Genomic DNA, 13,578 nt, shown 5'->3' with positions numbered 1-13,578 from the left:
AGACAAGAAGCGGTGTGTTCCTATGTTTCTGTACCATATTGGTTTGGTCATCTCGAGTCCATACCAAAAGAGGAAGAAGAAACGGGGAGACTCCAAAATGGAGACACCATCGAATTTGCACACACACAAAACTATAACATGTAGCAACAAATTCTTAATAATTCTTGGGAAAAGTCTAGGAAGATCAAACATTCTCCGCAGCACTTTGGTGTGATGTACCTTCTACCTTTCCCACTGCAGAAAGTTTCTCAGCTGCTAATCTTTGTTCTAGCGCCCTTGCTCCGCGTTCCCTGTAGCAAAATACGGTTGTTGAATTAGTACCAGTGCCACACAATATGCCGATGAATACCTCGATGCATCATCATCCAATGAAATATCCTATCCCACACAGATGCAAAAAATATGTCAAACCTGGTGACCAAGTAATCAGAAAATAGCACACTAGCTAACATTCTATTACAAGTATCTATTGACGAAGAATGTAATGATACATCATCCAAATCCAGATACCAAAGTTTACTAGAATTTACAACATGGAGGAAAGATGAGCAGAGGAGAGACACTGGAATATTCAATGCCTCTAAAAACAAACTATCAAGCAATTAGTATATCTAGTATATGAAAAAACAAGCAGTTACCACTGTTCTGAAAATATGATTTCATCGGTTTCTGATTTTATTGCTGTTGAACATTAGGATTCTGATTTGCTTTCTAAGTCTGTGGATCCCACGCTAAACATTCCTTACTGTTAACATTGGGGTTTTGGGTACTGCTGCCAGCCACAGATCAATGGTGCTGGAGCTTAAATCAATGGTGCTCCATCCCTGCTATTGCCTATAGGTTCCTTGTGTATTTTTATTTAGAGGATAAATTGGCTGTTTGGTCGATAGTTTCGAAGCCTTCTATGACCTTAAGATTAAATTATTACTTTGGAAAACATCTAGGAGAGAATTTCTTTGGTCAAGGCTTTTACCTTGTGCCCTTCTCAGTGTCATTTGTATGAGCTGATGGATGAAACCATTGATGGAATTTTCTTATTATTGTATAAACATGTTGGTGATGTTTTGGTAAGAATTCTACAGGACTTTAATAAGCCTGAGTTATGATGTTAATTGGTGCAATGGAAGAGGTATTACCATGCCATGAACTATTCTCATAATACTGCAGATAATTGTTGTAAAAGCTAATATTGTTAATTCACTGTGCCAAACCTGGAAAGTGAGGTGCAAAATAGGTTGTGAGAAAACGTTGGGGATGTCAAGCTTGTTGTAGATGTGCTAGGACTATGGCTAAAAGTTAATGTTATGGAAGCTTACCATCTACGTTAGTGTTAGATGGAAGCTCTCATCCTCTTTGGAGCAAAAGTAACACAGGTGGATCTGTTAATACCAACAGACCCTTTAGCCGAAGGATTTATTAAAGTTCATTTTGATCTGGTTCTGATCCTCTCCCTCAGCAGGTGTTCTGATTAGTCTCCAGGACAGGACCATCTACTAAGAAGTTTTAATTAACACGGAAGGTGTTCAGGAAGTAATAGGCACAATTTTTCATAAAGTGATAGTGGTAACCTACCTTCTAGCTAGAGCCTTTTAATGATCCTTTGCACTATGAAATGCAGTACGACAGATTCTCTTGTTTGCTATTGTCTCAATCAAGAGATCAAATAACCATTTGAACCAGGAAGTATTGACCGGTACTTACCATTCTGACCAAAGGTCAGTACTATTTTAATATTCAATTTCTTATTATTTTTTCTGGTTATACTGGGGTTGTACGAGTATATCATACTATATTAGACAGACCAGTTATTGAAACCATTATCGAACAAAGATACCAAAAATTGGTCTCAATGTTAGTGTTACACATACTCATAGGGAAGCTTGTGGATGTGCTGATTATCATACTTATGTCTTGTTTTATGCTTTTCGGCGACCACAGGAGTTCCTTATGTCTTATTTTAAGCTTGCAAATATGATTTACTAGTATCTATAACTTGAGATCGACCTAAGTTGTTTTTAGCTCTGACCAAAAATAGAAGTTTTAATTTGTCCAACAACTTGGAAACAAATATGTCAAGATTCAGCATGCACAAACCAATCATTTATTAGATTAATGCACAAGGCTTGGAATTTAGTTTAAACTGGCGCGATCATGCAAAAGGTGGGCATTTACTGCAAAAATGTTTTTTTATTATTCATTTTGATTTGGCTAATGGACATAAAGTTATTAAATTGCATGAATTTTTGTTTCTACCTTTGCAGATCATGATCAGAAAAGCTTATTGTTGATTTGGAACCCCCATATTTGATCTCCAGCTGGAAAGAGCTAGAAGTATTCTCTAACAATTTGTGAAGCCATAAGCCTATTTAATCATCGGTTGAGATCTATTGAACTTCGAAAGTAGATGTTTTAACTTCAGACACACCAATTTCTTGCTCAATGTAAATTTAAATTTATATTTTTATTGTTCATATTCTCATTTCATATATTTTTAATCCAATAATTTATGAAATATGAATATAAAAGATCATTTAGCCCACAACACTGTTATTTTTCATAAACTTTATATTCCATTCTAATTTTTTGCTAATTTATCATTTTTATATTTTAAAATTTTAAATTATTTTCTAAGTTGACCTCATGACCCCTAATTTAATCCAACCAATCCTCTCGATTTTGATCATGTTGTCTCTAGTCGACTCTAATTCGATACCGATCTTGCAAGCAAGCTATGATGGCACATAGAAAAAGATGAACCAAGTTCTCAATTAACAGATGAGAATATAATTTAGTCATATGTTAATCCTCTTCAATGGTAACCTATGCAACAATGTCAATTACCTCTTCCAACAAAGTGAGAAAAAAAAGAAAAGGACGTGTTGACATCAAGGTAAATAAAAGTCAACTAAAAAAATAAGATTGCAGACTCTTTTAAACATTTTATATTTCCTTCTCTTAGAGTCTTTCTCACCATGCCCAAGTTTTACCTTCTATATCTAAGAGGAGTTAATGTAAATACAGAGATAACTAGTAAGAAGGTAACTACAAGATAAATACGGAGACAATGGTTGTAGTTTCGGTTACCGATGCCATGATGATCTGGCCAGCATGTACCATGGAGGGTAGGAAACAGAGGGGAGGAAAAGAGGAAGAGGAGATGGAGTACCAGGAGGCAAGCTGGTGGCCAACAGCGGATGGGCTGAGGCAGGCAGCCAGAGGCTTCGAGCATGGGCTGGTGCAGAGAGAGAGAGAGAGAGAGAGGGATTATGATGAACCAAACTGGGTGGTGGGCTTACCACTCAGTTCAGGTCCAGTAACAAGCCAAAAATGGGCACTCTACTAGGTTCAAAGGGTCCCCGAGTAGTAACCCCTGTACCATATCTGGACTGCCTGAAAAGGCCTGTTTTGCATCTTGGTTGAGGCCCGGATCGATAAATACATACCGGTTATAATAAATTGCAGCCCTTGACAAAAATAACTAGTAAGAAAATAATGAAGTGACAACCAAAGAGTAAAAAAATAAAAAAAGAGAAACAATATAGCTTACAAAAGAAATGTGTATATGTGTCAAATCTCTTTAGCATGTGTAGGAAAACATACTATCTCAAGAGAAGAAAAAGCACATGAATATGCACCAGATGTTGAGTGTTTGAAGTCCCATGACATGAATTCTTGGTTGCACCTTGATGTGACGAAAGAAACATTCACTATAGATGATAAAATTTTATGGAGGACAAACATCATTGTATTGTATTTACTAATATAAGCAGATTATTTCGGTTCTGCATTTGCTGATTGAAACAATCCAAGGTTTCCAAATATAGAAATCAGGGCAGGAGATAGAAAATGAGAAATTATCAGTTGGATCTTCCTCAAGGCTTTTCTTAAGCAGAACGATAAAGTTATCCTATCAGATAGTCATCATGATTTCAGTGGTGCAACATGACATGTATCACTTAGTTACAATGTGAATTCATTAGCCCATGAAAATAACATAACCTACACGGAATTAAAATATTGGTGGCATTATAAAAACAAATAAAAAATCTAGAGGGATTCAGGCACTTTCTAGAATAATAAATCAAATATGGTAGCAAAAATAAAAAAAAGCATGAACATGTTCTAGACAGGTCCTGAGAGGCAATAAGATCAAGGAATCTTAAGGATTTATAATCTTATTATATATTCTGCAAGAGGGCGTAGCAAATAAAAGCAGAGAAGATGTTTAGATAAAACTGACAAACAAACACACCTTCTTCTGGCTGCTTCAATTGAATCAGAACCAGGCAACGGAGACGCATCCAACGAGCGACCTCTTAATTCAGCAGAGCTCCCAGATCTTCTTCCACAAAAAACCCAATGAAATAATGAAGTGATGGGATCTAAAACTGGCCTGCATGTTGTTACATGAATCATGATCAACTCATCAGAGTATGTCAGCTTGGTGAGTATTTAAGGGGACACCATTAAGGCATAAGTGTTACTGTTACCGCAAAAATTCAGGAAAGAAGCTTGAAAAAGAGAAATCATCACTTGGATCTCCCTTAAGGCTTGTTTCTGGCCGCTTTTGAAAGTAACGCAGGTATATCCAACTCATATATATGCCAAAGAGTAAAGTTGGAAGGTAAGACACAGAGTCTGTTATAAAGAAGCTTGTGGCAATCGATATCAATGTAACAAGAGTTGGCATCCACTGTGAAGCGTAGGAACAAGAATAACTGCTGTTTCAGCAAATTATTGGACTATGAAGAGCATATACCAAGTCCTGATAAATTACGGAGACAGATGTATACCTTTGCTTTGATCTTCAAAACAAAAAGACTGAGCTCCTGATCTGGTAGAATTTGTTTAATGCCTACTAGAAATCCAGAAAGAACCCCATGGAAGCCAGAAAATGGCGTATAACTGTAGACCAAGAATATGAAGAACAAAGAAGACAGTGATGGAAGAAAGTACAATGTATATAAACATACTAAAAAATTGACATTACAAAATCTAAAGGTACAGCAGTGTTTCACTAAGCTCATGATCTGGTAGAATTTGTTTAATGCCTACTAGAATTCCTGAAGAAACCCCCATGGAAGCCAGAAAATGGCATATTACTGTAGTCCAAGAATAAGGCGAAGGGAGAAGACAGTGATGGGAGTAAGTGTTCATAAACACACTTAAAAAATGTCATTACTTGTTCTATAGGTATAACAGTATTTCACAATTTATGCCAATAAGGACACATAATTGTTGTCATATAACATTAATGAATGTACACACAGAATGACCTTTATCTATGTAGGATGCTCAACATGATGATCAAGATTATATCAACATATCAAAGGACACATAATTGTTGTCATATAACATTAATGAATGTACACACAGAACAGAATGACCTTTATCTATGTAGGATGCTCAACATGATGATCAAGATTATATCAACATATCACCCATATGCTAACAGATACTAAATCTAGGTGCAGCTACAGCTTTACATGTGCAGTTATAACAAAAATTGACCTGCCATGAATTCGTTCCCTAAAGTAATCATTGCCATTTTCCAGTTTGATGCAGATAAAGGAACCAGAACAACCAAACTTACTATGATGTAATAACTCATATTCATAGTAGCATAAATCACTTTAAATAACTTTCTAATCTAAACTCTATATGTTATTTAATGCAAAATGCTAAAGTTTGATTTTCATTATCTATATCATGGCATAAAGAATGTCAAAGTTGGATTCACCCAGAATTTAGAGGTGAAAAGAAAGATGGGAGGTCTTGGTTAATGTGGAAGATGCTGCAAACAGAGATATAACTGAGCCTTGTGATATCTGAGACTTACAGATAGCTTTCCTGTCTTGTAATGTAGTACAAAGCAATAGCAGTTACAAAGACGCAGACTGAAGTAAATAAATTCACCACTATGATGAACTTCAAAAACTCTTTGGAACCCCACAATGGCTCCAGCGACTTCCCAAATAAAAGGAGACCAATTGTGCTAATTGCCACCTGTAAAAATAAAATGTCATATTTGAGTATGTTCGATATAGAAAATACAAAATAACATGTGAAGAACTAATGAAAACTTTTTGTCTATAACCATCACTATGGCATTTGTAAGCTTATGCAGTTGACCTGGATATGACAACTCTTAAGCACTGAATCAAAGTCGCCACAGATATTATACTAGGTTCAATTTCTTGTTGTATTGATGAAATGTGTAATTAGATAGCAAGTATTGGCATTATGATAAGGTGACTCCTTGCCAAGCTGGGTGACTAAGGTCTGAGTCAAATATTAATAGCATCTGCTGATCAATTAATTTTCCTGGAGTGAACATGAGACGAGTTTGGAACTTTGGATAGGCTCTCTTTTATCCTTTGCCCACAGAAAAATGTGTGAACTGGAACTCACAAAATGTGCCAGAATGCTTATACCCAAATACTAGTGTAAGGTTACACAAGCTCATATGTATCTACTGCTTCCCCTTTATGCTATGTGGGATTGCTAACTCATTCCAACAACACTTAAAAAGGATTCAATAATAAATTTAAATGGAGAGTCCATAAGAATTCACATAATTAGTAAAAGTTCATCTAATCAGTGTACAATAAGCAGATCAAATAAAAGGAGATAAAAACATGTAGGTTAAAGAATGCATAAGATGTAAGATCAACTAACGCAGAATAGAAATTATAGGTCAGAGAAAAAGCACAACTAAGTCTAATATAGGAAGTCTAAAAGGCTCCTTTCTAGATGTGAAAACATTCCAACTGCTCATGAGGGATTTATATAAACTAATAGCAAAAATAAAAAAAATATATATATTTAAAAAGATTTCGAAGACCTACGGTACAAAGTTACCCAAGAAGAAGGATCAAACATGTTCAAAAAAAGAATCTGTCAAGACAAAAATGTAGGTCAAGAGAAAAAAAAAAAAAAAGACAAAATCAAAACTCATCTCCAAAAAGTACAATTATTTAACAAACTTTAGTGATGGTCAGTGACATCTTATACTTCTACCTTCTACTAAACATCTTTAAGACAACTTATCCGAATTCCAACTTACCTACAAGGATACTAGGATCTTATGTACTTTACTCAGCTAAGATAAAACCCCAAAATATATTATCTTTGCAAACCTCGAATTAAAATATATTACTAAATAAACATGATAAATGTTCTAAGATGACTAAAATGGCATATTTCCTAAAATGAAACCAAAACCAGGATTTACTTTTACCAAACTAAAACAAAAGCTTTCAAACAAATAAATCTTGATCATAGTAAACTATCATTTCTACACATTTTTTAAACGATTCTAGATCTCAAAGTGACATTTACAACAACACCAAAATCATTAAAAACCTTCTTTATTATGGATATAACCCCAAAATATTATTTTAATTGCTAGAATGTTGCCTTTCTTAACTAAACAATTTAGCATCCATAGTGGAGTTATAACATTCACCTCCACCAAGATAAAGTATAAAATTAATATCTAGATGAATTATGTTCCAGTTCATATTCCCAATATTACTGAAGCAATAAAAATGTTCTTATAAAAAAGATATAAAAAATTTTCTGTATTGTTTATACCATGAAGGCAATATGTTGATGCTGCCTAGATCAAAGAAATATAATTTCAGCTATAAGGCAGATTATTAATGTGCTAGGATATTGATGATAAGTAGCAATGAACATATAATGATTACTGTAATAGAAATCACATGGCAATCAACATAGTGCCAATCGTGGTTTTCTAGAATGACTGATCCTGGTTAAATTGATATCTCGGCACTATTGATGGATAGTCAATGAAATCACCAAAAATAGACTGAACCTTGGTCGATTGCAATCAACAAGTGATAAAGCGAGAGAGAGAGAGAGAGGAAAGATGTTGGGAGATTCAATTGGCAAGAGCAAAAGAACTAGAGGATAAGATGGAAGACGAACTGCAGACGATGTTTACTTGTTGATGCACTAGGATAGAGCTGCTTGCTGATACGCTGCCCCTTGCATTGTTTTCCTTTGATGCAGAGATTGAGTGAGCAAGTAAGCAATGACAAAGTGTGTGTGTGTGTGTGTGTGTGTGTGTGAGAGAGAGAGAGAGAGAGAGAGAAGGGGTAAGAGGAAAACAGAAACTTTTACATTGTTTTCTCTTTTGGGTATGGTGTGGTTGCGGTAAAAAATGGCATTTATTGATAAATGGTTGAAAAATTAAATCCTACAAATGCAATGGCTAACAAACATCATTTTTTTTAACCTCGCAGTTTTTTAATAAATTTTATAAGTTGTAGAACATGTATGACTTTTTAACTTTTAGTAAAACCTTTAAATTTCCTTTTCCGGCCAGTCCTGATTTGACAATCCTGATCATAGATTTGAAGGTCCACCAGGAACCCGAGAACCTAGTTTGCAAAATCTTGATTCTAGGATTTTCAAGACCACTTCAAAACCTTTAGTTTTGGAACATATCTAGAAACAATCATGATAAGAAATATCTCATGCCACAAAGAAACTTTATAGTTGTTCATTTCTTCTTTCAGTGCACCTAACTTGATTTGTCTACAACCTATGTGCAAGTGTCAGTATCGTGTTTGACAGTTGTCAGCTAGCCTCCTTGCCAACTACTGGTCAGCACAACTACAACTTGAACAAATATAAAATCGACATACTTTAACCCAGTATAATGTTCTTATTTGCTGTACCGGCTGTCTTACAAGTAGCCCTGAGAGTCATTTTTAAGGCAAAACTGCAATTAATTTCTCTCTTCCCGGTTTGAAGTTACAAGCAAAGCTCCAGAAAGAGGAACTTACCTCTGACAAATGCAACACTAAGATAAGGATCTAATTAAAATTCTAGGCCAGGAATTCATCAGTAATTATTACTCTTGTTTCCTATTTCTTTTTAGATGAGAATTGTTAAAAATAGTGATGTAAGAGAAAATAAGCATGCCCAATGCAAATAGAATTCATTTGACAAAGAGAAGACATAAGAGAAAAAAGCGACAAAGCTTACCCCTATAAGTGATTGTTCAATGTAACCAGCAGTGATGAGGTTCCATGCGAACGGAATTGTGCTAGAAAAAGCAGAAAAAACTTCAGCATAAATAATTATGACAATTTTTCACAAGGAAGCATTGGACAATTATTGGACACTAGAAGACATTCAAAGCCTCGCAATATAATAAAGAAATACTACATTTCCAGTATATAAAAGAGAATATGAAAGGCGACTCCACATAGATCATGCATAATACCCAAGGAATATAAAAAGACATTTCTTCCATCAAAACAGTTGCATTTCTGTTCATATATCTAGTTTTACAAAAAGATCAAAACAGTGGCTAGGCTAGTAATGCAATATACAATTTTTCCTCAACATTGGCCTGCATATATAATGAAGGTGCTATCATAATTGCAACCACAAATCCAACCCTAATAAAGGGAACCTTCTCTTCCTCCATCTAATTCCATTAATTTTCTATATCAATTAAATTGTACTTCCTAATCTAAATTTATTGTCAATGTCAAAAAGAAGCAAGGTTTTAATTTTTTTTTAAAAAGCAAATTTGTACTCTTTTAAAAAGAAAAGATGGATTAAAAGACTTTAAGTATAAGGAAAAAAACACATTCTGGGCAACAACATCATAGATGCATATACATTGTAGATAAAAAATATATGTATATCCATACATATGCATTGTCCATGTAAGCATATAAAGTATATGCATTTTTATCCTGCATAATAAGCATATTAGGAACTTCAATTGCTACCTTGAGGGAATAAGAGCAACATAAGGGAGAGCTGAAGGAAAGATCTGAAGCAAAACATGTCCTAAAACTAGTATCACAGCTAGGCCCTTGCACAATCGAGTAAACCCTGTATAAAAGCTGCTGCTCTGCATTTAGAAAATGTAGCATTATAAATTTGTGATGAATTTCCAAAAATAATAGATAGAAGAATAGAAAAGTGTAGACTTCAGTAACTGAATGAACATTTAAATTATATTTTGTAACTAAGAGCAATTTATACAGAAATACAGCAAGAAAATACTATAAAAAATCAAGATAAAAGAAGGTCAACCATAACTGTATTTGTCCATATCATAGCAAACAAAGATTCTGAGGCATTTATAATGCTGTCAATGCATTTTCCCTTGTCATTGGCTAAATTTGTTTTCCACAAATCTAAAGCAAAAGCTTCTTTGTAGTTTGTATCATGGAGTAAAATTCTTATGATGCATTTCTTTACTTGTCCATACAGGTGTTCGAGCATTTTTTTATATTCAGGTTTCAAACCAGTGAAGATTCCTAAAGCTAAAGCTACGTTGCTCTAGTATCTATAGAATGATAGCAATAACTAACAAAAGCAAGGGGGCCTTACATATGCATGATGAAAATATTCGAATTTGGCCTATGGACCATGATCCTTGCAATTGAAAGGTAATCCACTAAATTTTCCGACGACTAAATTTTTCTTCCAAAAGAATTCACAGACTAGGCCTTTCACTATCACTAGAGTAGCAACTATAGTAATTTGCATCATGTACAATACAGGAAAAAAGGTAATATCTTAGCTAGAAGTCCCACATAAAACAATATGAGGTTAGCAAACTAGGATCCACAAGGACAAACAAGATAAGGCTCGATGATCTGGTTATGCTCTTTCATGTATTTTGCAAATGAGTCAACATCCTGGTCATTCGGTTTGCCAAAAAATAGAGAAGGTATTGAATCCCTTTAATCATATCATGACCAGGTCTCGTAACAATTCTGCATGAGAGACCTACTGCAGAGTGTCAACTCTATCACGCAATTATGGTGTGTGTGTCATATATCAACATGCCCAGAGTTTTTAGGAGCTGATGATCCATGAAAAAGATTTTATATAAGGATCTCCATTAACGACCCATGATTTCCAAACTAAGTTGGCATTCCAAATCACTGTGGTTGTGGAAGATGATATGGTATTGTTGCTGACCTGAACTATCAAGCCTGAAGCAGAAAGAAGCTTTGCAGATGGATCCACAGACACCTGTTATTTTGATGATGGTTTGGCTTCCAATGCCCATTTAAATATTTGCAAATGGAGTGAGGGTGTTAGATCACCTTAAAATAGCATGACCAATTCCTTGGCAGGTTTGCTAGTAACTGCATTATACATGCTTAGCCATGCTCTTTCTCATCCTCGGTGACAGAAACTTGCTAAAAATGAAAATGATTGCATGCCTGGTACCATGCCTAGGATTACCAAGATCTGATGATCCATACCTAGACCTTGTAACTGGACTAGAATGGTTGTATTCTACAATCCATGATCAACATAATCATCATGCAATTTGCACTATACCAATTGCCTTCAGTGTTCTTTATGACTAATCCTCCAAGCAACAATGTTTAGGGTTTTTTTCCATTCAAAACTATAAGTAGCTTTCAAGATAATTCCATCAAGAAAGTTGTTTTAGTCAAAGAAAGTTATTTCTGGATACAACTGAAATTTGAAAGTCTTATGATAGTTATTCTAATTAAAGAATCTAAGTCATGCGATAGACCACATTAATATTGAGTCCCGGAGAGTGTAACTGGCTTATTAACCTCTTCTGTAGAAATTGGCCTCTCATAGTTCTAATGTCATAATAAAGATTTGGATCCTATTTTACTATCAAACAAAAAATTGGTATTTTTTCTACATGTTGATCACCTTGGATTAACCCATTAAAAAAGGGAAAACAATCATCTACAATCCTCGAATCTATCAGTTTCCCTGGAAAAAAATTTATTTTTCCCTAGCCCCTTAGATGATCACTTGACTATTTTTAACCAAAACAAAGCCAACTAATGTAGCAATGGTGAAGTGGGGGCACTGTGAAATGCAAAAGGTTATAAGGAAATAATCTAATAGAGCATCTTAACAAGAATCATTCAAGATATCCTACCAAGGGGTGCAATTACTCTAACCAAAATTTGTTTAAATCACCGCAAAATCTGCAAATTATAAGTAACATCTGAAATTTATATTCGAAATATTGGCCTGAAATTAACAAAAAAAACAATTTTTTAAGTTTCTGAATACATTATCTCTAGGTACTTGAACATACCAGGAACTATGAATCAGATGTAATAAGTCAGTCAAACATTAGTAGGTTGTTTGGAATTATATTTAATGCTTTAAATGAGAATGACAAGAGTGTAAGTTAGATATCAACGAATGTTTGGCCTGCTATTCAAGTTATCTTCTTCTTTAGTTTGCTAAACATTTTTTAGCCATCATCTTATCCAAAAACACCCCTGGTCCATGCCTGCATGCCCGCCCAGACACATACAAACAGGAAAAGTTTTTCTTTTTGCTCTCCAATTGTCATGTGTAGGCTCCCATCGAAATCAGGGTTTCATGCCGGAAACATTACAACAATCTACCAAAAAGGTAAGCAGAGAAGCTTAAACACTGAAAATTAGATAGCCCGACACATGAAGGATGGAACAACTAATGCATCATCTCCTTAATTGATTTGTCTGTCATTTTAATCAAAGTTAAACGAGTAAATCTGTGAATCTTGTTTAGGACTTCATCAGAAGACCAAAAATCTAATCCTTGGAGTCACAGAAGGCCTAATCATTTATAACAACAAATCTCCTGTACGGCTAATTCAAGAATCAAAGAAGAAAAGAGTATTTTACTCCCCAAAAGGAGTTTTCAGAAATCAAATGGCGCATATTCGATGCTAAAAGTCACGAAGCCAATCCCGAATATGGCGACGAAATTCACACATAATCGGTGTCTGATCGGAGGCCGAAAGAGCTATCGAAATGAGATCCGATCCAGCAATCCAAACATCAGATCCAGCGTAGGGGATCCAAGGTGGAATCAAGAAATGCGAGGAAAAACAGACAGAGTACTCACTCCAGTTTGGAGCGGCTGGGGAGGAGAGGAGCTGCTCAACATCTTCGCCGCTGCCGATCTCTCTCTCTCTCTCTCTGCGGCAAATTGCGTGGGAGAGAGGTAGGCGTCCCCCTTCGTCTCTGGGGCGAGGGGAGGGCTCGGGGGGAGATCCGGGGGACGAAGCGCTTCGGGCCTTTGGCTACCGCCTACGGAAATGCTGCTGCCTGGTGCAACGCACGAGTCGCAGATGTGATCGCTTTTTACGGTGATTTAGATGAAATCCTAGACATGCTTAAACAAAGACATCGTCACGTGCTTCGTCGCCAAGTCACGTTTGTAAGTCGTAATGCTACATGTTGATTCCGTCTAGAAATTAATGCTAGTCAAATCCAAATTCCACTAATTAAACGGCCCCCAAATTAAAAGTTCTATTTAAACCAGATCAAAAGATGCCCCAATTCCATTTAAATGATATCTATCATCCCTAATTTAGGAGAGTGTTGTATCAAGTAGAATTACAAATGAATAAGTTTTTGCGAGTGGCTCAATATTAATAAGGGGCTAATTACATATTATTTTTATAATTAATTATAATTAATATCTCAATTCTTATATTTTAAAAAATAGTATTAAAACACTGAAATATTTAACCTCTCATATTCATGGATCAAAGAAATGGCATGGACTGTGTAAAAA

At 35.2% G+C, this 13,578-nt stretch overlaps 1 protein-coding gene across 1 annotated transcript; it reads right to left on the bottom strand.

Annotated features, from left to right (window-relative positions):
• LOC135635209 (rhomboid-like protein 19) lies at positions 1 to 13,144 on the bottom strand. Its single transcript, XM_065146137.1, has 8 exons — positions 12,904 to 13,144; positions 9,777 to 9,901; positions 9,019 to 9,079; positions 5,840 to 6,006; positions 4,794 to 4,905; positions 4,491 to 4,693; positions 4,253 to 4,393; positions 1 to 290 (listed from the first exon to the last, which is right to left on the bottom strand). The coding sequence occupies exons 1-8, from the start codon at positions 12,943 to 12,945 to the stop codon at positions 185 to 187; spliced, it is 957 nt and encodes a 318-aa protein (XP_065002209.1). The 5' UTR covers positions 12,946 to 13,144; the 3' UTR covers positions 1 to 184.
• Between the last annotated feature and the right edge of the window lie 434 nt (positions 13,145 to 13,578).

The sequence above is a fragment of the Musa acuminata genome, chromosome BXJ3-4 (assembly GCF_036884655.1).
Source record: "Musa acuminata AAA Group cultivar baxijiao chromosome BXJ3-4, Cavendish_Baxijiao_AAA, whole genome shotgun sequence".
NCBI classification, from domain to species: Eukaryota; Viridiplantae; Streptophyta; class Magnoliopsida; order Zingiberales; family Musaceae; genus Musa; species Musa acuminata.
Note: the sequence above shows the minus strand (reverse complement) of the source record. Positions and strands in the feature narration are given on the sequence as shown.

Coding starts and splice junctions, on each gene's coding strand:
- LOC135635209 (XM_065146137.1), bottom strand. CDS start 12,945: ATGTTGAGCAGCTCCTCTCCTCCCCAGCCGCTCCAAACTGGA. Junction 6,007..9,018: donor TTGAACAATCACTTATAGGG/GTAAGCTTTGTC, acceptor TTATTTTTACAG/GTGGCAATTAGCACAATTGG. Junction 4,906..5,839: donor ACAAGACAGGAAAGCTATCT/GTAAGTCTCAGA, acceptor CTTGGTCTACAG/TTATACGCCATTTTCTGGCT.